The following is a 24958-nucleotide window of genomic DNA, read 5'->3' as shown; positions in this document are numbered from 1 at the left end:
AAAAGATTTTGTTAACAATTCAGAACATACACCCCTCATGAAGGAAGATACGGTTGTGAGACCACTCAAAAGGCTTGAATTTCTTGTTTATTTTCTTCTTCTAGTGCAATACTATACTTCAATTTCTAAATTATATCCTCAATTAACATCAGTAAATATGTGGTCAATTAATAAGGAGATCCTTCTTATGATGTTAACATATTTTATAGTGAAGGATTTGGAGATTATGGAAATAGAATATTGTCATGTAGTTTGATTTATTAGGCTAATTGTTAACTTCAAGGCAAGTTCAATATTTTGTATTAATATATGTTTAATGAGAAAAATATGTATGTACTCATTCTATTATCCATTATATTTAATTACTATTGACTCTTAAATATAATATAAATTAAATAAATAATGAATGATATAATGATTATATATAAATATTTATAGTCACAGTGAATAGATATTATATATATAATTTTTGAGCCAAGTGGGTGAAAGAATTGAAAGAAAAAGATACTATTGATGAGCACTACTAATCTCAACAACTCAACCAAGGATGGTAGAGGAAGTTAGTTACTCAAATCGAACATGAATTGACAAGAGTAAGTGGAGTAAGTGGAGAAATGCTTCTAGAATCCTTTATTAGGCAACAAAATATGTAAAGTAATAATGATAAAAAAAGTAGTTAGAAAACAGTGGAAAGATGGAACAACAAAAGCTATTAAAACTTGGGGCAAATAAATAAGAAAAGTTTGGTGTGCTTAAATTTCACAATCAATGAATCATATAAGTGTAGACATGAAGCTTTTGCTATAGTAGGTTTTGACATCCCACTTTTTTTGTCGTTTGGTATCTTCTTTTTTCAAACTGGGGCCTCACTAATTACCATTTAGTCCTTGAATTATGGATTATTTATAGGAAGATTGTGACTGATATCAAACTTGTCTAATGATAAATTTGTTCCTTTAACATATTAATTAGCAAGAGTCAAACATAATAATACATTCTTTTAATAATGCACTTTAGCTCAACCGAAATCAAACATTTCATGATTGGTTGAATGATGAGACAATGTTTTTTAAAACTTTAGTAATTATGAGTATAATAATATAGCTCTTCTCTAAGGAATGAGTGCATGATCTTTATTTTTGCTTATGTGTTTTTTTGTATTACTAATGATATTCCTCAATTTTTTGGGTAAGAAATTAATCACTTTCGGAGTTCATGACTATTCAGTCCAACAAGTGTCACTCTCAGGAATCAAAGTCTTGATCTTTTGGCCATCCTAAAATCTAGCAGTGCCTTAAACCACTAGACCAAATCTTGTTGGTAAAAAAAAATATTTTTGCTTTGTTTAATAACATTGAATTACTCAAATTTTGTTTATATATAAAAATGAAGACAATACTATATAAACAATTAATGTTGTCATGACACTCACTAAGATAAACCTTTAAATTTATAAGTTATTTTCGAAAATACTATGGAAACAAGCAAGCTTAAAAATTGAGTTACTAGGTAGAGAACCCTACAACAACCTGAAAAATCGTTCAGTTTTTTGTGAAACATGTGGACAAAATCATAAAATTGCTTTTCACCGCCAACGAGGGATCAATTTTGTACCTCTTACAAGTCCTCGGAATAATAAATCATGTTTTTAACTTTTAAGTATCAGGAATTAAATGGCATATTCAAGGAATTAAATTTCTAGTTTTTAATTTGCCTTAGCTAGGATAAGGGCATTTTTATCATTTTTGTTAGGACTTAAGCATATGATAAAAGTTTAACCCAAAAGATTAGTATTAGGTGGGAAAGTTTCATAGCTTAACTATACCATATTGAGTTTGTTATGCTCCCCAATGTAAGATTTCTAACATTGTCGTCCTTTTAAGATGTGACATTCACGATGATGTTCACTATATCGACAGTGACCTAATGATAGTCTTTTTTATTTTGGCGGTTTTATTCACATATTAGTATTCAGTAATATACCTTAATCCAGCCTATAGGTAGTCATTTTTAACACAGCTCTAAATGAAAGTATTAATTATTAAAACTTAAACACATGAGGGCAACTCAACCCAAAAAAACTAGTATACTAGATAAAAGAACCTCATTATTTAAGTATCATATTAAATTTGCTATGCTAACTACTAACAATTTTTTTATGACATGCCACTACATGGTGAAAAATAATTTTAGAAGGAGTTAGTCTGCAAATTTTTACAAATATTAAGAATCCAAATGCATGTTTTTAATATTTATAACTATATTGCTCAACTTATAATTGTTTCCCCTAAGTTCACAAAAATATATGTTTAAGTAATAATAAGTCAATGAATTACGTGCAAAAGTTATTTTTCAAGTTACTCTTCAAACGAGATTCAATAATAATTAACCTCTCTTCTCTAGTCCGTGAGACCAACAATAATTAAGTTCTCCCTTATAATGTGCTATTTGTCACTTGCCAAATCAGCCAAAACTTAAAATTCTTGAACAACGTGAGAGACATCAGTATTTATTTAGTGAAATGAGAATTTTCCAAATTAATTTGGATGTGGGACGGAATGGGATCCTCAATCCACAAAGTTAAGGTATCTAGACTAATCAGTAGTATTTATCAACAAATAAAAAATAATACTTTATTTTAATTTTGTTTTACAAAATAATACATTAAATTTATATATCTATATACAAATGAATGAGACATAATTAATGACATCAAGTTGAGACAAATGTGGGAGACACTTTTGCTTTTTACCTCCATATATATAAAAGATAAAAATAATAGCATATTTATAAATGTTTTAAGACATTGTTTAATGAAATAAAATACCAAGTAAATTTGTATTAGGAAATGTTATGATTAATATATTAAAAGAAACTTGAATTTATTTTTTAAATAATATTTTCAAAACACTTGTGAACCTAACCTATAAAATAGAAGTATGCAAGAGGATATTTTCTAATTTATTACGTTTCCATTAAGAATAATATCTATATTTTTTCTAACATAATAACCATCATTTTTATTTGTATTTGAATCTCACAACCAACATCATAAAACATCTACATAATTTTTGTGTCAATGTTTTCTTTTTGGGTCTATTTTTCTTATAAGAATACAATACTATTCTTCAATAACAATGAAGTAAGAATAAACCATAGAAGATGCTTTAAGCATTTATTTATCTATTGATTCTATAGGATAACTACTACATGTAACAATGGAAACATGTTAGGCCGTCTACCAGGAGTGTATTACTTGACCAATAACAAGCTAGACCAGATCAGACTTTTTTCGTGAACATGTCAGACTCAAGCTTTTTGAAAAGCCTATTTACTTTAACATGTCATGCTTTAGGCCATCCAAAAGGCCTATCAAGCCTAACAGGCTGACCTATTTAGTTATATTATGCAACATATTTATATTATACAATTTTAATATAAGTAATATTATAATATATATGTAATTTTATATAAAAATGTATACAAAAATATAATTTAATTGTTAGAGTTAGAAAAGTCTAATTAAAAGTAGGAATATTTGCATATCTAAATGTATACATGATGACATATTTCAAGATTATATACTATAACAAACCTTTAAACAGGTTAACAGGCCAAACTAGGCTTTTAAACAGGTTAGACCTAGGCTTTGAAATTTTTTTTGAACATGCTAACATGTCAGGCCCAATCTCCTATTTACTATATATGTTAGGCTATTTTAAGGGAAAGTCTGGTCTGACCTAGCCTGTTTCCACCCTTAACTACATGTGAGAGTATATTTGAATAGAAAAATACTAACAATATATTAATTTAGTAGTATAACTATATAAGATTCCATTAAATTCTAGAATGATTAAAAAATTAATGATTTGATTCCTAGATATGATACTTATTAAAAAAAATAATGGTAAATCTGAAAACAATTAGTTACATATTTATAAAATGAGAGAATAACATAGTAAAAAAAAGAATATATAAGATGAAATATGCAAATAAAATGTATGGGAAGGATGGAATAGCAAAAAAGGAAGTTAAAGAAACATGAAAAGTAGAGCTACCTACCAAATCCAGCACTAACTTAATTGTAACCACTAGTCTTTCTCACCAACTCGGTCAAATGCTCTTTCTTTCATTACTTGTGTTGTGAGAGAAAGAAGGTACCCGAGTCAATTGCACCCTCTTCTTTCTATTCACCACCTCCCATTTATATTCCCTTCTACCCTCTCTCTTTTCTTCCTCAACCACTTTCCACGTTCCATTCCACCCTCAAATATATCATTATCTCATTCACAAATCTCACTACTCTCTTCTCTATCTCTTTTTCTCTCATAAACAAATCATGGGTAGATCTCCTTGTTGTGAGAAAGAGCACACAAACAAAGGAGCTTGGACCAAAGAAGAAGATGAACGTCTTATTAACTATATCAAGATTCATGGTGAAGGGTGTTGGAGATCTCTTCCTAAAGCTGCTGGTAAGTTATTGATTTTAATATATGTTATTATTCTAACTAGCTATAACAATTTGATTAGATGTAACTTCTTTATATAGAAACACCCCATTTCTTATATTAGTCTTTTATTGATTAATGTATATACAGGGTTGCTTAGATGTGGTAAGAGTTGCAGACTCAGATGGATAAATTATCTGAGACCTGATCTCAAGAGAGGAAACTTCACTGAAGAAGAAGATGAACTTATTATTAACCTTCACAGCTTACTTGGAAACAAGTATGAACATAATCCTTGTGATTTCATTTTTTTGAACATATTTCTTAAGTGTCACATCATATTTATTGTGAAAAAACTCATAAAAGAATGATTTAATATACATGATTGTTGTTTTCTCTAAGTTAGAAAGTTTAATTAATTAAGTATCCTCAACAACACTGAACCACCTTATATACTAGTATTCTTCTTCTCTTAATTTCTTTGTGAAAATGGTTTTATGATATTTCAGATGGTCACTAATAGCTGCAAGGTTACCCGGTAGAACAGATAATGAAATCAAGAACTACTGGAACACCCACATCAAGAGAAAACTCTACAGCCGTGGAATCGACCCACAAACCCATCGACCACTTAACGCCGCTGCAGCCGCCACCACCACTACCACAGCTCGACCTGCTAACACTATTATCACCACCACAAGCAACAAGAAAATGAACAAAGATAACATTAGCAACATCAACCAAGACATTAACAACAACAATTTTCAGTTGGTTAATGGTACTGAAGATTCAAATAGCAGCAGTGGTGTTACCACAGATGAATTAGCTTTTCATCCTCATAATCAACTCAACTTAGACCTTTCTATTGGTCTTCCTTCTAATCACCCCATAGCTCCATCTTCTTCTACCATGAACCCAGAAAACAGTAACAAGAAGTTGAAACAAGAACCTCAAGTTTTGTACCAGTGGTATAATGGGATCAACAACGTTGCTACCAGTCAAAAAGAAGGTGTGTGCCTTTGTTACGGTCTAGGGTTTCAAAGCAACAACCAAGGATGTAGTTGCAAAGCCATGGAAACTGGTACTACCACAGTTACTGCTACAACTGCCACAGATAATCATGATCTGTATAGATTTTGCCCACCCATGAGTTTTTAGAAGGCCTGGGATCTTCTCCGGTAGTAGAGAGTTTTGAGTATTAGACTCTCTAATACTATTGATTATCTGGTTTCTTTTTAGGGAGCCTTAGTAGTTAGAGTGTTAGAGTTAAATGGGTGGGTGTGATGAGGGTTATATGTTATATGTTGTGACTGCTCTTAGTTAACATGGAAATAGGTTTAGAATTCCAAAATTTTGAGCAATTTTTTTCTTGTTTTATTATTGATTTTATATTTATCATATTGTGTTCTGGAAGATGGAGGAAAGATTAATAGTAAAATATCAACATCTATTCATCCAAGCCAAGATGAACTAGCAATATCAACATCTATTTATCTCACTTAAAACCAGTATTTTAATTCAGTTTAATTCAAATCAGTTGGATTCAAATAACATTAAAAACCGAAGGTCAAAACTCACAAGACTTGTGAAATAAGTGACGAATAAATGGCACTAGAACATTGAAATTTTATTTTCAACGGCAAAACATAGTTTCTTTACTTATATTATGAATAATGTTTTTTAGAATGAGATGATATATATATATATATATATATATAGTATATATTTTTGAAAGTTGAAAACAAGTGAAAGAAAAAAAGAAATATGGTTAATGTTAGTTTGTGTGCAAATTAAAGAATTACTTGTTTGATTATAAAAAAATCATGAGAATTTAATTTTAGAATCATAAATTATATAAATATGTTTATTTTATTTGAGAATAGAAAAAAACTGAAAACTTTCTTTCTCATAAAAACTAAAATTAATTATCCACATGAGGTAATGCAATCCTGTTTAATTTTTAATTTTTTATAGCGTGAATATTATCATTGCCATTCATTGAAAATGTAAAAGTTTTTTTGCACTATCATTATATCATTCAATATTTATAATCATCGTATTTAGTTTTTCTGGAAATCTAGCAGACTTTACCATAGTCATTGTTGGATTGCTTTCTGTTAGAATGATTTAAGAATGCTATTCGGTGAGAATGAGCCAAACTAATAACCAGTTATTATTGGATAAAACTTGAATATTCCTAGACAATAAATACACCATTGGTGGGTAAGTATTGAGTTGCTAGACAATAACTATGTTTGGTAAATTACAGTAAGTTTGAGATATGCACAATCCGTATTCAACAGTGGTAATGACAGTGGTCACTGGTGACTGGTCAAGCAAGTAGCCAAGCCCTTAATCCAATTGATTTTTGAACATTTTGGTAGGAGACAGCTTTTGAATGCAAACCTACCAATTACTGTGTCACCGGAAGAAGAAGACAATATAGGAACACTGCACTACTAGACAAAGTTTCTTGTACGCGGAGAATTCTTTGTATTGTTTCTTTTAATTATTTTAAGAATATTTTATTTGTTGGACAATAAAAAATGTTAGGATATCATCTTAATCAATTAGTTCACCTAAAGATACAAATATTCTTTTACTAAGAGATACAAATATGATAAAAAAAATGCATACACCTGATATATTGTAAGAATTTTATATTAATGCTATTCATACATATTTATTAATGATTGGCTCTTTAATATTGACACTATGGTTTGTAACCAGTTAAAACTCTTCTAAGTTTGTATTCCAGTCATCATTCATTTATTTCTTTTATCTTTAGGTCTCATGTTATTCTTCTCTTAAATATTTCATCCACTACTATTAAGGTTTGGTTGTTAGTTGAATTTTAAAGAGGAAGAAGAAAAAATGAAGGTTTGCACTACGTCAGATATCGTAATTAATAATGATCATTCAACATCGCAATTTTAAACGACATTATTAAAAATGAAGCAAAATAATATAAACAACACATTCTAAAGCAAGTGCTGTCAATGTGAGTAACTTCAACATCGCATTCTTGAAACAACGCTGTTGAACATCAGTAACGTTAGCGTTGACTTGAATGAGTTATGTTTAATAACATATTTTATAGGAAGCACCGTTAATGTTAATCAATTCCACAACGCATAATTAAGAAAACACTGTTGAAAATGACATAGTAACTGCACTTTCTTAATTATACGTTATTGATTTAAGTGTCAGAAATATTAATCGTTGAGTGATTATGCGTCTCTTCGTCTCTTGAAATATTAATGGTTAACTGGTTATGCGTCTCTTCATTTCTTGAAATATTACTGGTTGTTCATCTATAAATATTGTGGTTCACTCCATGTTCTATTTCGTCAGTAAGAGTATATGTTTCTATATGAGTATGTTCATGAAGATAGGAGGAATAAAACACAAAGTAACAAAAAAGAGAGCAATACAAGGCAAAAAGAAAAAGAGATATTTTGTTAAAAGGAATAGAAAAAAATGCAGACAATAGATCTCAACAACTCGAAATGTTAAAAGTGCTAAAGTTGTGTTTCTGTTTCAGAATCATGTCAAGGAGGTCTTTAACATATTTTGATTTGGCAAAAGGACTCAGATTTCATAAGGAAAATGGTTGTTATACAAGATTTGCGTGAGAAGAAAATTTAATCTGCAGATTATTTAGTTCATTCATATACGAAATTATTCAGTTCATTAATTTCCTTCATTGAAATCTACCAAATCATTTAGTTAATGATCAAAATCTTGTCAAGGAGGTCTTTAACATATTTTGATTTTGCAGAATGACCCAGATTTTAAAAGGAAAGTGACTGTTATACAAGATTTGCGTGAGATGAATAATTAATCTGCAAATTAAATCATGGACTTTATTAATTTGCTTCATTGTAATCTACCAAATCATTTAATTCATTAATTAGCTTCATTCGATTCATTGTAATTTACCAAATCATTTAGCTCATTATAATGTATTTTGCCTCTTTGAATGAAGAGTGAACAATTATTTTGGATGTTAATTTCTATTTTTTAATTGAATGATTATTTTCTTTAATATTTTTGAAGTTCCGTGTTAATAAACACAATAAACAAATTAATAAAACTTAGTAAACATAATAAACAAATTAACAAAACTTAATGTTTAATATTTTTGCAGTTTCATATTAATAAGCACAATAATATGGTAATTTACATCATGACAACTTCATCTTAATTAACTTATTTTCATGTTGTATTTTCACTCATAATATAAAATGTTAATTTAATAGCACATAATTAGGAATACGCTGTTAATTTGGAAAATGAGTTCAATCTAACAATGCATAATTAAGATTGCGCTGTCAATTAGATTCTATTCAACAGCGCAAAGTTGAGATAGCAACGTCGATTAGATTCTATTCAACAGTGCATCATCCAGGAAGTGATGTTGATACGTTCATGAGAATGAGAATGAGTAGTAAACAACTGGATCCACACCAACATCACAACCCTAAAGAAGCATTGTTGATGATGTCAATGCAACAACACTACTGTTAATTTACGCTGTTGAAGATGTCTTATTAACAACGCTATCTACAGACAACGTGATTGAATTGTTACTATAGTTTAAATATCTAAAAGATGAATCAGTTCCCTCTATGCTCTCAAACTTAATCGAAAAGAAACCTCATTATCTCAAAAACCCTCATATTCTCATAATCTCTCGTACTCTCAAAAAACTCCATCTATTGCTTTCCAAAGTGGTGATCATGGTTCTCATAGTAGTGACGAAGCTACACCGATGCCACAAGACATGCAAATCGTTGCTAAAAAACGAACTCCACGTGGAATGACTTCAATGAAGAATGTCATTCAAGCAAGAAGTAATGATGTGAAGATAGAAGTTCAATGGAACTCAAAAGGCCAACAATTAAACTCGAAGGGTGACAACTCATTGATAAGCTACATTGGGGTCGTGGTTAGGCAGAATGTGCCGCTAAAATTCAAAAAATGGACTGATGTTAGGTTGAATGTTGTGAAGGAGCGTATTTGGAATGAAATAACAGTAAGTTTGTTTTGCAGTGTGTGTTTTTGTGTTTTCATGTAATGTATGTATATGTGTTTACATATAATGTACGTATATGCATGTGTTTGCATACAATATAATGTATATGTGTTTTAATTTCAATCAACTTTTGAGGTTGGTGATGAGAATAAGGATTATATCCTTAAATCGGCTGGCAATGTTCTCTGAGTACCGATGCCGGAAAATGTATCAGAGATGCTGATGGCAATGTCAACCTAAAACTGCAACTAAATATGCAAATATCTTTGAAGAAGAGGATTGGAAGACTTCTGTCACCCTACGCACACAAGACGAATCTTTCTTGGTAAAATCATATTCTTTGTATGACTTTATTCTTATATGCTTTTGTATATGCATATATATATGATTGTTGATGTTAATGTTGTTTCTCTTTGCAGAAAGTAAGTAATAAAAACCGCAAGAGGGCATCTAAGCTTTTGTATCCATATCGAGCTTCTCGAGCGGGGTATAGAGGAATCCAAGAAAAAAATGTATGTATTATTAATTTGTCAGTACATTATTGATTATGTTTTGTATGCATATATATCTAATTATATTATGTTTTGGCAGCTGGACAACAAAAACGATGCATCTTTGACTCCACATAGAGTAAAACTCGATGTTCTATGGGTTGATGCTCGTAAGAACAAGGTTGGTGTCATCGACATTGAGCAAGTTCAAGAAGCGGTAATACGTGTTGTAAGTGCTTATATTTTTATTATACTTAATTTTCATAATTTATTTATCAAAATGTGATTAATTAACATTATATTTTTTCTTGATTTATCAGGTTGCCCTAAAAGAAAAGAAGACACAACTTGATAAGACACTAGGACTGTCTATATACCCTGACCGTATCTGGGGTGTGGGATTTGGGGTTTGCCAACGAACATTTTTACTCTATCCAAATCGTGCAACCAAAGCCCAAATGAGTCAGGTTCAAAATCAGTTGGATGACCTCATACAACGGTTCAACGAATTTGAGCAATCAATGAAGGTGAAGGAAGCTGAGTGGCAACGACTAGCTAGTGCTGATGACACTGTTCTTTTAACAATCAATGAGAGTTGCACACCTACTCCTTACAACATTCTCATTCTGATTCTCATTCCCATTCATGAGGTAATTTAGTTAACTTATTTTAATCTATTTCCAATTTAGTTTATAGTCGTAAACTAATTATATGTTTTAACTAACGTATAGGAAATCAGTTCTTGCAAACTTTTCCTAGATACCCCAACTAGCCGAGTGGTGGGAAAGTGCACTAGTCGGCTGATGCTATGCTGCATAATGCACGTATCCCACACCATCATGTGAAGGTCTCAATTGATCTTACAATCGATGATGATGCATTGTTGCTAATTCCTCTCGATGAGGATATCTTCATAAATGGAGGGGCTATAGGCACTTTTGTGGTTTGACCAGTAGACCTTGTACAAGTAATTCGTTCTAAGGTATGATTTTTCACCTTATGCTCACTCATATTATATATATTGATCTATAATTGATATGTTTTTTATTGAATATTTCAGGAAAATGTACACTCCATCCCTAGTAGCAACCAAAAGATTAAGCCATCTTCGGGGGATGTGAGCTCGATGCCATCTACCGGATATGTGAGCTCAAAGCCATCTATGGGGGATGTGAGCTCCAAGAAGACTACCAACTACTGTACCCAGCTATTTGAGCATGTACAAAAGTTGAGAGATGATATAATAATTATATCAATTTCCAAGGAAGTTTTCGAGAATAATATTGATGAATACATTAGCATCAATGAAGTCCAGTATGTATATAAACATGAATGGATAGGTGCAACTGCTATATGTGTATATATGAGGTAAATTATGTTTTCTTAACTTCTCACTTTTGCATAGCGTTGTGTTATATATATTAGGTACTTGTATGAAAATGTTGTTTTAGTAAATAATAAAAAAGTGACGGGAGAATAATATTAGGTACTTGTAACATTTTTGAAGACGTCCCTGTTGTGTAATGTGACGGGAGAATGATTATTACTTTTTCAATTTGAAACTTTGGTCAACTTAGGAATACATAACTAATAGAAAATCAAAGTTGAAGTCCCTCTTGGTGAATTGAATCAGAAAACCCAAGCCTTGAAGAAAGAACAATAAATATATTTTAAAAATAAAAAAATGAGAACTGATGCTTTCTCATCTTCTAGAAACGAAATTATTAAAGATGTATATTAATTTATAGTTATAATTAGTTCATTTAAAAACTCAAGCAAGATATATATAAACACTTTAGCTAATTGAAAATAGTAGACTCCGCAAACGAATGCTGGTCAAGCTCATCGCAATTGCCATGAAATACAAGGTTAGTCATTTGACATTTTTTCCTCTTTTTAAATATGAGAAAAAGATATATCTACTGAAAATAGTGTAGCAATTTTTTATACTGTTATTGCATCATTGATCATTCATTTTTAATCATTGTTAATTCTTAAATAAAAATAATTCAAATGAATAATGAGTGATTACGATTGTGTATAAATTTTTATACTGTAGTGTAAAAATATCACACTCTTTAAATGATTAGGGAAAATAACTATGGTTGGATTACGCTATAGCTATCCTAAGCAATGATGTATAATTTTATAAAAGTTACTACCGTTTTTATACATTTTAATTCAAATTTTGCACAAATTTGTGTTAGATGTAACGTGAGATCAATACTATTCGTAACACATACGTTTTGTATTAAAAAATGAAAACATTATTCACACCCTTAGGGGGATGAACTTAAGAGTCAGAAGTGATGTTATATAAAAAAACAGTGTGTTTAGTATAATGAAAAAACATAAGACAATGAACATTTTTCTATTTTTAATTTCCTTTCCTAATAAAACCATAAGAAAATAATAACGTAGCTATCTATAGATTTGAAAATACCTAAAAGAAGTTTTGAACAATATTCAAATAATTTAGTTGACCGGGTAAAGTTGGGTAGAATATTAGCAAATACTCCATCAATCTTTTTTAGAACATCATTTTGACTAGTTTCATAGATTAAAAAATTGTGAAAACATCATTAAATTTATTAATAATCATGTGTAATTTATCAAAATTATCATTTATGTTGGAGAAACTTAAGTTCTCCTCCTGCCGTGAACAAGAAGATTGAGAAAGAAGAAGAATGAAGAGAAAATAAGTGAGGTTGAGATTGGGAAAGAAAGGTTAGAATTAGAGAAAATAGTAGATTAAAGATATGAGAGTAAGTGTAAGAATTCAACAATGATTCATGTATTGATTACTCAACTAATATGATATACAAGCTATTTATAGTAAGCCAATGCTTAACTAACAAAACCAATTATAGAAACCAACTAAATAACTATTTCTAACACTCCCCCTTAATTCTAAACCACTTGTTACAAGCATATCACACACAATAACCTTCCCAGCAACCTAAATCTATCAACCTTAACCAATTTTGTCATCACATCAGCAACTTGCAAATTAGTTTTGCAACACTTCAAACAAATCTTGTCTTTTTCTACTTGGTCTCTAAGGAAGTGATACTTCCTTTCTATATGCTTGCTTCTGCCATGAACAACTAGATTCTTTGCCAAATTAATGGCTGATTTATTATCCACAGAGAGCTCCACACTTCCTTCAAATCCAACCATCAACTCTTCAAGCAATGAACTCAACCACAAGGCTTGACAAGCATCATGACAAGCTGAAACATACTAGCTTCACATGTAGAGAGAGCAACAATTTCCTGCTTCTTTGAGCACCACGACACTAGTGAGCCACACAACATAAATACATAGCCCATAGTGCTCTTTCTCTCAATCAAATCCCCAGGCCAATCTAAATTAGAGTATGCAAAGAGTTGCAGCCTGCATTTCCTTGGTTTATTGGAGAAGAAAACTCCAAAATCAAGTGTACCACTAAGGTATCTTAGGATTCTTTTGGCTGCTACAAGATGAGGCTTCCTTGGATCACTCATAAATCTGCTTACCAATCCAACACGGAATGAGATTTCAGGTCTGGTGTGGCAAATAAATATCAAACAACCAACCATCTGTCTAAACTCAGTGCCATCTATAGTAGGTTCAGTGTCACTTCTGTCCAGTTTTAGGTTAGGCTCTGCTGGTGTCTCAGCTGAATTGCAATTAACCATGTGGAATTTCTTTAGAACATCTTGTGTATACTTTCTTTGGTGCATAAAGGTTCCTCCATCAATTTGTCTGAGCTCTATGCATAGGAAGTAGGATAACCTACCTAGATCAGACATTTCGAATTCTGATTTTAGGTTCTTCTTGTTCAATTCAACTCCATCTGAATTGCTTCCAGTAATTAAGAGATCATCCATATACAAACAGATGATAAAAACATGACTGTTGTTTGTACACTTCACATAGACACCATGCTCAACATCACACTTTCTGAACCCTGCCTTTAAGAAGAATGCACCAATTCTTCTATTTCAACCTCTTGGAGCTTGTCTCAACCCATACAAAGCCTTCTTAAATCTATAGACTTTTTCCTCATTGCTTCTTATCGCAAAACCAGGGGGTTGTTTTATGTAGACTTTCTCATTAAGTGAGCCATTAAGAAAGGTTGATTTCACATCAAGTTACCACATCTCCCAATTATTCTTGGTTGCTAGAGCCACTATCAATCTAACTGTTTCAAGTTTGGCCACAGGAGCAAAGACCTTAGAGAAATCCACACCCTCCTTTTGCATAAAGCCCTTTGCTACCAATCTTGTTTTGTGTTTGCCAATGGAGCCATCTGGTTTGAGTTTTGTCTTGAAGACCCATCTTACAGAAATCGGTTTTTGATTATTTGAAAGTTGAACCAACTCCCAGGTCTCATTCTTAACTATGGACCTTAATTATTCCTCCATGGCTTCCTTTCATACTTTGTTGTTAAAAGCTTCCTCAACTGTGATGGGTTCAGTGTCTGCAAATAGTGCAAGATACTGAACTAGCTCACCTTCTTCTATGATCACATCATCAGGTAGGATTTCACAATCCCTTATTCTTGCTGGTAGGTTTCTCATCTTGGAGGGCCTGCTTGCATCACAATCATTAGTTCCACCTTCTGACTGAGACTCAATCTCACTTGAATTCATAGTTTCAGATGGTATGAAGTCACTAGGATTCCATTCCAGAGGAATTTGAACTACAGGTTCTGTTATCTTCTGTTTTTTAGTCTAGGTGCTTGACTCATTGAAGTGCACATCCTTGCTGAACAATACTTGACTAGTCTTAGGATTGAATAGCTTATAGGATCCTGTTGAGTGATAGCCCACAAAGATCAAGAGCTCACTCTTGTCATCCAACTTTCCTCTTTTTTGATCAGGGATATGTCTATAGCAAACTAATCCAAAAATTCTGAAGTGTGTAACTGAGGGCTTCCTGCCAGACCAGACTTCCTCATGCACTTTAGATTCAAGTTTCTTTGTTGGACAATGATTAAGAACATATGCTAATGTTGTTGCAGCCTCACCCCATAAGCCACGTGTTAGGTTCCTAGATTTTAGAATGATCCTAACCATGTTAAGAATAGTTCCATTCCTTCTTTCAGCTACTCCATCATGCTGAGGAGTATAAGGTGCAGTCACCTCATGAAGAATTCCATTCTTAGTCAAAACAACTCGAATTCTTTGGAAGTGAATTCACCTCCTCCATCAGTTTTCAACACTTTAATTGACCTTTCTGATTGTTTTTCAGCCATACACTTAAAGGTCTTGAATATACCAAACACATCACTCTTGAGCTTGATCAAGTATAGCCAAAATTTTCTACTAAAGTCATCAAAAAATGTGACAAAATATCTATTTCCACCAAGTGAGGGAACCTCAAAAGGACCACAAACATCAGAGTAGACAATGTGTAAAAGACTGTTGGCTCTTAAAGCAGTGAATTTGCTAAAGGATGATCTTGGTTGCTTGCTGATCTGGCAACTATCACATATTCTATTTGGTATTTGAATTGAAGGCAAACCAAGAACCATATCCTTTGTTTTCATAAGGCTAAGGTCTTTGAAATTCAAATGACCAAGTCTCATGTGCCATAGCCATACATCTTCACTCAGAGTTTTAGTATTAAGGCATTGGGATTCATTGGTATTGAGATTTACCTGAAATGTTATGTTTTGAGTGAGAGGAGCTCTTATGATTTTCTTCCTGGTTGAGTAAAATATTTAAAGCTGACCATCTTGCATACTCACAGAGAACCCATTTTCTAATAGCTGACCAAAGCTGATCAAGTTGTGACTCATGTTTGGCACAAAAAATACTTCAGAAATCAAAGCATTCCTGCCATCTTTTCTTTTGATCACAACATCTCCAATCCCTTCTGCTTGGATAGTTCTATTATCAGAAAACTTTACCTTGCTCTTCTTGCTAGAATCAAAGTTGACAAGCCACTCTCTATGTCCTGTCATATGATTGGAGCATCTAGAGTCCACATACCAAATTTCTTGACTGTTGTTGCCTTGACTTGTTGTCATCATTAGCAAGATCAGTGAATCATCATCAGCATAGCCATTATCTTCCTTCACCATGTGAGCTTCATCATGGTGCTGTCAATTGTGAGCATCAGAGTATCTTGGTTGTGCTTGGCATTCAGAAGAGAAGTGGTCCAATTTACTACAATTGAAGCACTTCACTATTTTTCTGTCTAATTTCTTTTTTCCTCCTATCCAACTGCTACCACCTCCTATTTTTGAATAGTTTGATGCTTGATCAAGATGAGTTCTTTCTTGATCTTGAAGTCCAGAGTTGCCAGAGTTCTTCCCCCTATAGTATTTCCCCATTCCTCAGTTTCTTTCACTATTCTTACCAAAGTATCTTCCCTTCTTATAAGTCTGAGCTTGCAATGCTTGACTGACTTTATCAGTTGATCTCTCAATGAGTCTTTGCTCATGAGCCTCGAGGGAGCCCTGAAGATCTTCCAGCTTCAAATCTTCAAGTATTTTTGATTCTTCAATAGCAACAACTATATGATCAAAATTTGGGGTAAGAGTTCTCATGATCTTTTCAAGAATGGCTTGATCAGCTATAGCTTCACCACAAGCTTTCATCTGGTTTGTAAGACATATGATCTTGTTGAAGAACTGAGCAACCTTCTCATTCAACTCCATCTGCATCAATTCATATTGGCACCTCATGGTTTGAAGCCAAACCTTCTTTAACTATTCTGCTCCCTTGTTACATTTCTCTAAAATTTGCCCTGCCTCTTGTGAAGATTATGCTGAAGCAATCTTCTCAAAATGTGCATCATCAACACACTGATGTAGAAGGCACATGGCTTTGCAATACTTCCTTTTGTTCTCCTTGTGTGCCAATCTTTGTTGTTCTGTTGAGTCTGCCTCTAGTTGAGGGTAACCAAGTTCAACGATTTCTGAGATTTCTTGAAACCCCATGATTGCCCTCATTTGAATGCTCCATCTATTCCAATTTTTGCCATCGAGGACAGGTAGGCTAACTGGAAAGCTTGTGCTTGTGTGCCCAATTCAAGAAAAGACGAAGGGAGTAATTGGAGATGATGGAGTACCTTGGATCTCACTTGAGCTCTTAATACCAATTTGTTGGAGAAGCTTAAGTTCTACTCTTGCCATGAACAAGAAGATTGAGAAAGAAGAAGAATGAAGAGAAAAACAGTGAGGTTGAGATTGGGAGAGAAAGGTTAGAATCAGAGAAAATAGTAGATTAGAGATAAGAGAGTAAGTGTAAGAATTCAGCAATGATTCATGGATTTGATTACTCAACCCATATGATACACAAGCTATTTATAATAAGCCAATGCTTAACTAACAAAACTAACTTTTGAAAACTTGCCAATTATAGAAACCAACTAACTAACTATTTCTAACAATTTATTCATAAAATTAAATTATTTTATCTTTTCATTTAAAGAGTTTAGATAAATAAAGGTATTTTGATACAAACTTTATTTATTATAGATAGAACTTTCCACAATGTCCTATTAAAAGACCAGAATAAAAACATAAAATGCTATTATAACAAGGATCAGTGAAAAATAAGACAAAAATATATATTTTTGGACCCAAATTTGACATTACTCAGTAGATATGGTTAGATATGTTTTCGAATTATATGATATATAGATATATCATGTATAAACCCTAGTTATATCCTGTGTTCAATCTGGAAATCGTGAACTAAGCCTTTTCTTAGTACGGTAGGACAATTATACTGAATGTGAAAATGAACTAGCCAAAAGTATAAGACATTGGTCGAAACCAGTTAAACTGTATTGTGAATTATTGATCAGAATGGATTTACACATTAAAAAATTTCATATCTTCTAAAACAATTATTTTAAACTTTAAACATTAAAATTGTTTATACCATTGAAATTGTTAGTCTAATAGTTAAGTTATATATTATAAATAATAAGATTTATATTTATTATTTTATTAAATATATAGTGCACCTGATGTAGAGTTTAAATAAACCTTCAACTGAATCGTTATATCACGGAGTTAGTAACCTGGTCATTTGATAATTGATTCAATATTAATAAAAGAATATTAATTAAAATATAATTTTAGATATATAATAATATAACTGCATTACAAGGATGTGTTGTAAACAAGAAAAAATGGAAATATATATGTAAACAGATATTGGTTTCAGATTATTTTTATATTTAAGGTGATAAATGTCGTTTAATAAAACAATAAATAATGTAAAAGTTGATATACTTTAACTAGAATAATATCATTTGATGCATACTATAAATTACATTCACAATAAATAAGAAACATGATGTGAAAAAATGTCATCTACAAAAGAACAGTCGAAAAATAAAATAAAATGTATAATGTATTTTATAAAAAAAAATATAAATATAAATAATTACACATGAAAAATATGAAATAAAACTATAAGAAAGAGGGGAGAAAATATCATTTTTTTCTTCTTTGGTTTTTTATATAACTAATGATATTTCTTACTCAATGGATAAAGAATTAATTCTTTTCTGGTGCATGAGTGCCCCTCAATTAGTGTTGCTCATAGAAATCGAATATTTCACTATTTGATCTATTTAAGGATCCAATGAGGTCTTACACCAGTATACTAATGCATTGTTAGTCCTTTAATTTAAGAGAAGGTTTAAGAAGAGAGCGTAAAAAATGGAATGGGACCTAGCAAATTTCTTACACCAGTAGACTAATGCATTGTTAGTCCTCTAATTTAGGAGAGAGTTTAAGAAGAGAGCGTAAAAAATGGAATAGGACATAGCAAATTTCTTTCTCCTCTCACTTGATGTGAAAATGAGAGAGGAGTAGTGAAGGAGAAATGTTTAACTATTTGGTCTATTTAAATATCCAGTGAGATCTTACAGCAGTAGACTAATGCATTGTTAGTTCTTTAATTTAGGAGAGAGTTTAAGAAGAGAGCATAAAAAATGGAATGGCCTAGCAAATTTCTTTCTCCTCTCATTTGATGCGAAAATGAGAAAGGAGTAGTGAAGGAGAAAATGTTGAGCAAAGTGTAATTCATTTAGCTAGTTACGTTAATCGACTAAACAGACAATTATTTCTTTTATAAAAGGCACTACATGAAATAACAGAATATGAAGTATTATTCAATTTTTCTCTCTTTCTACATCTCACTCGATAATCGATTACCCATATCTTAATCGATTAAGTTCTTTATTTTTTTCTTCCAACAGTGGTATTAAGAGCTAAACGATTAACAACCTGTGGTGGCGCCTATGGTGGTGCAAGAAGCTTCAAGAGGTGAAGCTCATAGTGCAGATCAGATCTGCAAGAAAACAAAAAGGGAGAAAAGGGAAGTGAAACTGAGAAGAGGAGATGACAACCTTGAATGGGTTTCCAATGAATCTTCCCATACTTGATGAAAAGAACTATGATCATTGGAGCATTCATATGAAAGCAATTTTCAGATTTCAAGAGTGTTTTGAAGTTGTACAAGTTGGGGTTCAACCACTTGATGAGAATCCCACTGAAGCTCACAGATTGGAGTTCAGAGATGCCAAGAAAAAGGATTGCAAAACAATCTTTCTTATTCATCAATGTGTGGATCACTCAAATTTTGAAAAGATTTTAGTTGCCTCATCTTCCAAAGAGGCTTAGGATATCTTGGAAAAGTGCTATGCTGGAGGTGTGAAAGTGAAGAAGGTCAGGTTATGTAACACCGTGAATTTTCTGTGTATGTTTTATTAATTATTTATTTTACCAACGATTAATTTTATAAATTAATTGGTATTAAATTAGACTAAATCATAGTTGAGTGTTAGTTTTTCTTTGTTATTTTCTATTTTGTGGTAAATTTTTGTAATTTTCTGTGACAGAAAGTTTTTGAGCTGCTGTCGAGCACAAATTCGCCCGAATTCGGCCTAATAACGTGTTTTTAAGTTCTGTAACTCGGAATCGAATTCCAATTGTGTCACTGGCTTTGAAATATTATTTCGAGTCAAGATAGACATCAAGTTTTCTTATTCATATTTTTAAATATTTTTCACTCCGAATTTTGTGTTTCGATGTTCTAACCGTAAACCGAAGTTGGGAGATTTTTAGTATCCGACTGAGTATTAGCCGTCAATAATCGAGCATGGTTTATTCGCGAATGTTTCGCCGAAAAGGTCGCATCGCTTTCATGTAAGAGGCTTGCTTGTGGAACAAGCAAAAGTATATATTCTCTTACACAAAATCCCTAAAATCACTCACCTATCTCTTACACAAACTACTTTTTGAAAAACCATTAACTTTGCCCCCCAAATCTGATTTCTCTCTTTAAGGAGCCAAACCCTAGCTAAGAGAATACCTTGGCATTTTTAAACTCTTCTTCACTTTGCATTCTCTAAGAACTCTCAAGGTAGTTCTTCATGATTTTTCATTTTGATTTCTTCATCTCTTAACATCTAACCATTAGATGTTTATGAAATTTTAGTATGATGTTTATATGTATGTTATGAAAATTTACAACCGTTGAAATTTTCTAAATATCTTCCTAACTCTTTTTATGTTTAAAACTCCAAATATATATTTTCTTGAACTTAGAAAGTTATTTTGAAACCTTGAACTCTTTGTGTTCATGGGGCTGTATTTTTTTTATATTTAGAAAGTTTGTATGTTTGTTGGTATTTGAACATGGTTAAAGGTGATGGTTGTATATCAAAGGAACCTTTAATGAGTTTTCCTAACCATGCAAAGTTTGGACTTTTCCACTTGTTTTTGGCTTGAAAAACCATAGCCTTGGGCAAGTTTAGAATAATATATTTTTAATGTTGAAGTTTAATTTTGTTTCAAAGGGGATGATTTTGTTATTAAAGGAACCTTTAAACTGTTTAATGATAAGTTGAAAGAGCAAAGCTTTCCTTAGCATTAGGTCTAAATCATGGCCTATATGTGTTTAGGAAAAGTTTAGTTTCGAACTTTGAAATCCAAAATGTTTGTATATGAGTTTTGTGAAAAAATGTTGTTTTAGAATATTATGAGTTAAAAGTTGGTTAGTAAATGATATTCTTTGACTTCCAAGTTCAAGTAATGATTTAGAATAAAAGATGACTTATAAAAGTCTTGACTTTATAAACTTAAAGTGTTATGAAGTAAAGGATGGTTGATTTGTTGTAGGATGAACATTGATAAGGTAAGCTTACTTTAAAGTGGTAAGTGTAATTTAAGAAATGTTGATTTAAATATTGTTTAAGTATGAGATCAACACTATCAAGAATGGGTTGAAATGACCATGTAAACCTATTATACAAAATATGGAATCTACTTGAGATGACTTACTTTAAAGTGGTAAGATCAACTTGGGAGATATGGATTTAAAAGTGTAGACTTGGATTAAGAAACTTACCTTAAAATGGTGAAGTATGGCTTACAAAGTCTCCATGAAAATCTATGAAGTGATAAAATTGTAAACTTTATTAAAAACTTATCTTGGAAAACGTTGGAAATCGGGAACGTGAATTTCGAGGATAAATGATGGTTCAAAAATATAAATCTTGGACCGGATGGATGAAAGTGTTTGAGTTCATAAATGAGTTAAAACAATGTTTTTACCTTAGGGTTATCATGTAAAAATCTAATTCGTGAATCACTAAATTGTTTTCGTGTGTTTAGTTTCGAAGCTTTCGAAGTCGGACAACCAACCCACTCTCTCGTAAAGGAAATCAAGCGCGACAATCTAAGGTGAGGGAGAATACATTGTGACATAGTGGTGTCCGAATATGACACAATATGACACATGGATCTCCTAAACTATCTCAAAAGTTTGGAGTTATATTTGTGTATTAAGAAAACCCGTACTTCATCAATTATTTCTGTGCCTGGATTTTGTACGGATACTTTCTTAAGTTGTATGATTAGGATAGCTTAAAATATCAAGTATTGTGGTGGTTATCCATGAAAGAACACCACTCGAGAAACTAAAATGCATTAGGTTTGAAAACAGTGGAGAGTTTCGATTTGGTAGCCTAAAAGGGCGAGGAAAATGGTTATGGTAACTGGACCACCTCGCCTAGAAGAGGGAGAAACAAATAAGAATGGTTCCAAATAGCGCTTGGGCGAGCAACCCCTCGCCTGCGTGAGCCAGCCTCACTTGGGCGAGTGTTTCTCGCATGGGCGAGGGCCAAACAGCCTGTTTTTGGCGTTTTTGGCGCTCAGACGTACGTACCTCGCTTGAGCGATAGTCTCTCGCTTGGGCGAAAGACAAACAATATTTTTGACTGATTGTCAGTATTTGATTGCTTAGGCAATAGCCCTAGCTTGGGTGTGAAGTGTATTTACCCTTGGGAAAGACCGTGACTCTGATGATTGAACCTGATGCCTAAAATCGATAAACTTATACAAGTACTTTGTTCTTGAACCTATTTAGGGCAAGGTTTCCGACTGTGATATCGTGATTAGGGCGATGCCCAAAAAAGGATTGCATGATACCATGCAGCAAGGTCGTCTGACCGTAAGAGGCTTGGCCATAGGCCATCTAGGGTGATTCAGTGATGGTTCGTAGTTGTAGGGATGTTATTCCTCTATTTACGTGTTGACGCAAGATCGGGTCCCACAAGAAGCATTTCTCTGGGAGATGTCTTAGGTTGGGTCGATCATATAAAAGAATGATTAAAAGATTTAATCGGCTAACCTCGGTTAGTGTGCATTCTCATTATGGATAATGAAGTAGCGGAGATGAAATTTACGGGATTCGAATGAGCCCCGAGATGTTGAGAGAGACGATGATGGCGGTGGTTCGTTAGAAAAGTCTTGAGGGTGAGTCTAGGTGAGACGAGTCCCTTGTATTCCTGGATGAGGTATTATTTTGGACCGGACAGTTCTCACAGCGCAAACTAGACGATCTCTGACAACCCCACTTTGCAATCAGGATCAATGAGAGGGATGCCCTGAAAGTGTTTGATACGACACCATCCTGAAATGGATAGTTCTTTAGAACTTCTCGATCATATATCTTTGGGAGGAATAATTTTGGTGCGTTCAAATCGGCTTGTTATGGGACCTGTACTCTTGGTTATTTCTGAATAGTATATTGAGAGGATATTGGTGAAATGTTGGATGAAACAAACATAACATTCATACATTGAGATTGTGGACTTTGATCCTCATAATATGAGATTATAACATCATTCATCATTGTGCATTTTTATATGTAATGTATATATTGTATTTATTATGCATGTCTGTCTAGATGTGATATTCCGTGTAATTCCACGCCGTCAATGAGTAATATTCATTAGATGTCTTACTCCTTCTTTTTTCTGTTTGTCTTCGGATTGCATTTTGTTCAGATGAATCGTTTTGTGAGGATTCATAGTTACCGCATCTTGATGGCCAAGGAGGGGCATGGAGGATTGAGGGAGATCGGTACACCTACACAAGCCCTTGCGACTTAGATCTGTGTAGGGTACTTTTTGATGTGTTGGATGTCTCAGCCTTTTGTGTAATTTCAGTTTGGGTGAATATTTCTTCCGCGTTGTATTTCGTACAGATATTTTCCGTTATTAAATGAAGTATTATTCAAAGTTATATTGTGTTATTTTTTGTTACCATCAGGTAACGTTTTTTATTTTCCACAATGTATGTTACTTAAAGTGATGTCCCGAAAAAGAAACGAATATAAAGATGATAAGTTTTTGTTACATTATTCAAAAATGTTTTTACCCATTTTTGGGCATTATATTTATGGAGTAATTTTCGGGGCGTTATAGGTTTCAGATGATGAAAAGGCAATATGAATTGCTTCATATGGAAGAGCATGAAAAGGTATCTAGTACTTCACTAGAATTCGAAGCCTAATCAAGATCCTTAGAATTGTCTCTGCAAAATTTGATCATGTAGTTGTAGCAATTGAAGAATCAAATGATCTTGAAAATTTCAAGATTGATGAGTTGCAAGGCTATATAGAAGCCCATGAACAGACATTCCTAGAGAGGTTGAGTGATAGGCAATCACAGCAGGAACTCAGTGTCCAATTTAGGAAGAAAAATTTAGGACAAAATTATAAATCGAGAAGAGATGGTGAAAGATGGCAAATAGATAAGAAGCATGAGGCTAAAAATTCTAGTCTGTATGGTAAGGGACTCAATAAAACTGAATCAAACAAAAATTCCGAGTCTGAAAAAAGATACACCAAGAATTTTAGTAGCCAAAACAGTGGTGGAATCAGTGGAAAGAAAAAGAAGGACAAGAGCAAGATTCAATGTTTCAATTGTAGAAACTGGGGCTACTTTGCATCAGAATGCAAACTCAAGAGGAGAGGCAAGGACGCTGAAGCCATATTAGCCAAAGATGAGGACTCTGATGAAGAAGTTCTATTGATAAAAGAAAGATAAATCTCAGGCTTGGAAGTAAGTGACTCAAATGAGGCATTATGGACGATCACTGCTTAAAATAATCAACAACTCCCTACAGCAAATTGGTACTTGGACACAAGGAGTGGTTTCTGACCCTTGAGATTTTGTGAGAACCAAGGTAAAAATTTTAGACAATAGTTTTATCACTACATAGGGAATTGGAAAGATAATGATCAAGAAGAAAGATGGCATTGTCTGATACATATCAAATGTCATGTATGTTCCAAAAATGAAGAATAATCTTATAAGCCTTGGTCAACTACTTGAGAAGGAACACAACATGAGGATGTAAGACAAAATGTTGAAGATTTCAATAAGAATAGAAGTCTAATCTTGAATGCTCCACTTTCAACAAATAGGACCTTCAAGATTGGAATTCAACTTGAGGATCATGAATGCTTAGAATCCATAGATGATGAATCATGGACTTAACACCAAATGTTTGGGCATATTAATTTTAGGATCTTGGAATTGATGAGTAAGGGTGGAATGGTGAATGGACTTCCCAATAATAATATACCAACTGAAGCATGTGAAGATTGTCTCATAAGTAAGCAATCTAAGAACTCTTTCAACTCCCAAATACCATCAAGAACAACTAAACATTT

At 32.6% G+C, this 24958-nt stretch overlaps 1 protein-coding gene and 1 long non-coding RNA gene across 2 annotated transcripts; one reads left to right on the top strand and one right to left on the bottom strand.

The window, feature by feature from the left end:
- Window positions 1-4092: 4092 nt before the first annotated feature.
- LOC109339133 (transcription repressor MYB6-like) lies at window positions 4093-5825 on the top strand. Its single transcript, XM_019576530.1, has 3 exons — window positions 4093-4472; window positions 4599-4728; window positions 4958-5825. Exons 1-3 carry the CDS (start codon window positions 4340-4342, stop codon window positions 5604-5606), a joined length of 912 nt encoding a protein of 303 aa, XP_019432075.1. The 5' UTR covers window positions 4093-4339; the 3' UTR covers window positions 5607-5825.
- On the bottom strand, window positions 4596-23280 carry LOC109339134. Its single transcript, XR_002106622.1, has 3 exons — window positions 23244-23280; window positions 15699-15701; window positions 4596-4742 (listed from the first exon to the last, which is right to left on the bottom strand). It is a non-coding gene; the product is annotated as an uncharacterized LOC109339134 (long non-coding RNA).
- Between the last annotated feature and the right edge of the window lie 1678 nt (window positions 23281-24958).

Source organism: Lupinus angustifolius, unplaced genomic scaffold (genome assembly GCF_001865875.1).
Source record: "Lupinus angustifolius cultivar Tanjil unplaced genomic scaffold, LupAngTanjil_v1.0 Scaffold_58_53, whole genome shotgun sequence".
Taxonomy (NCBI): Eukaryota; Viridiplantae; Streptophyta; class Magnoliopsida; order Fabales; family Fabaceae; genus Lupinus; species Lupinus angustifolius.
Note: the sequence above shows the minus strand (reverse complement) of the source record. Positions and strands in the feature narration are given on the sequence as shown.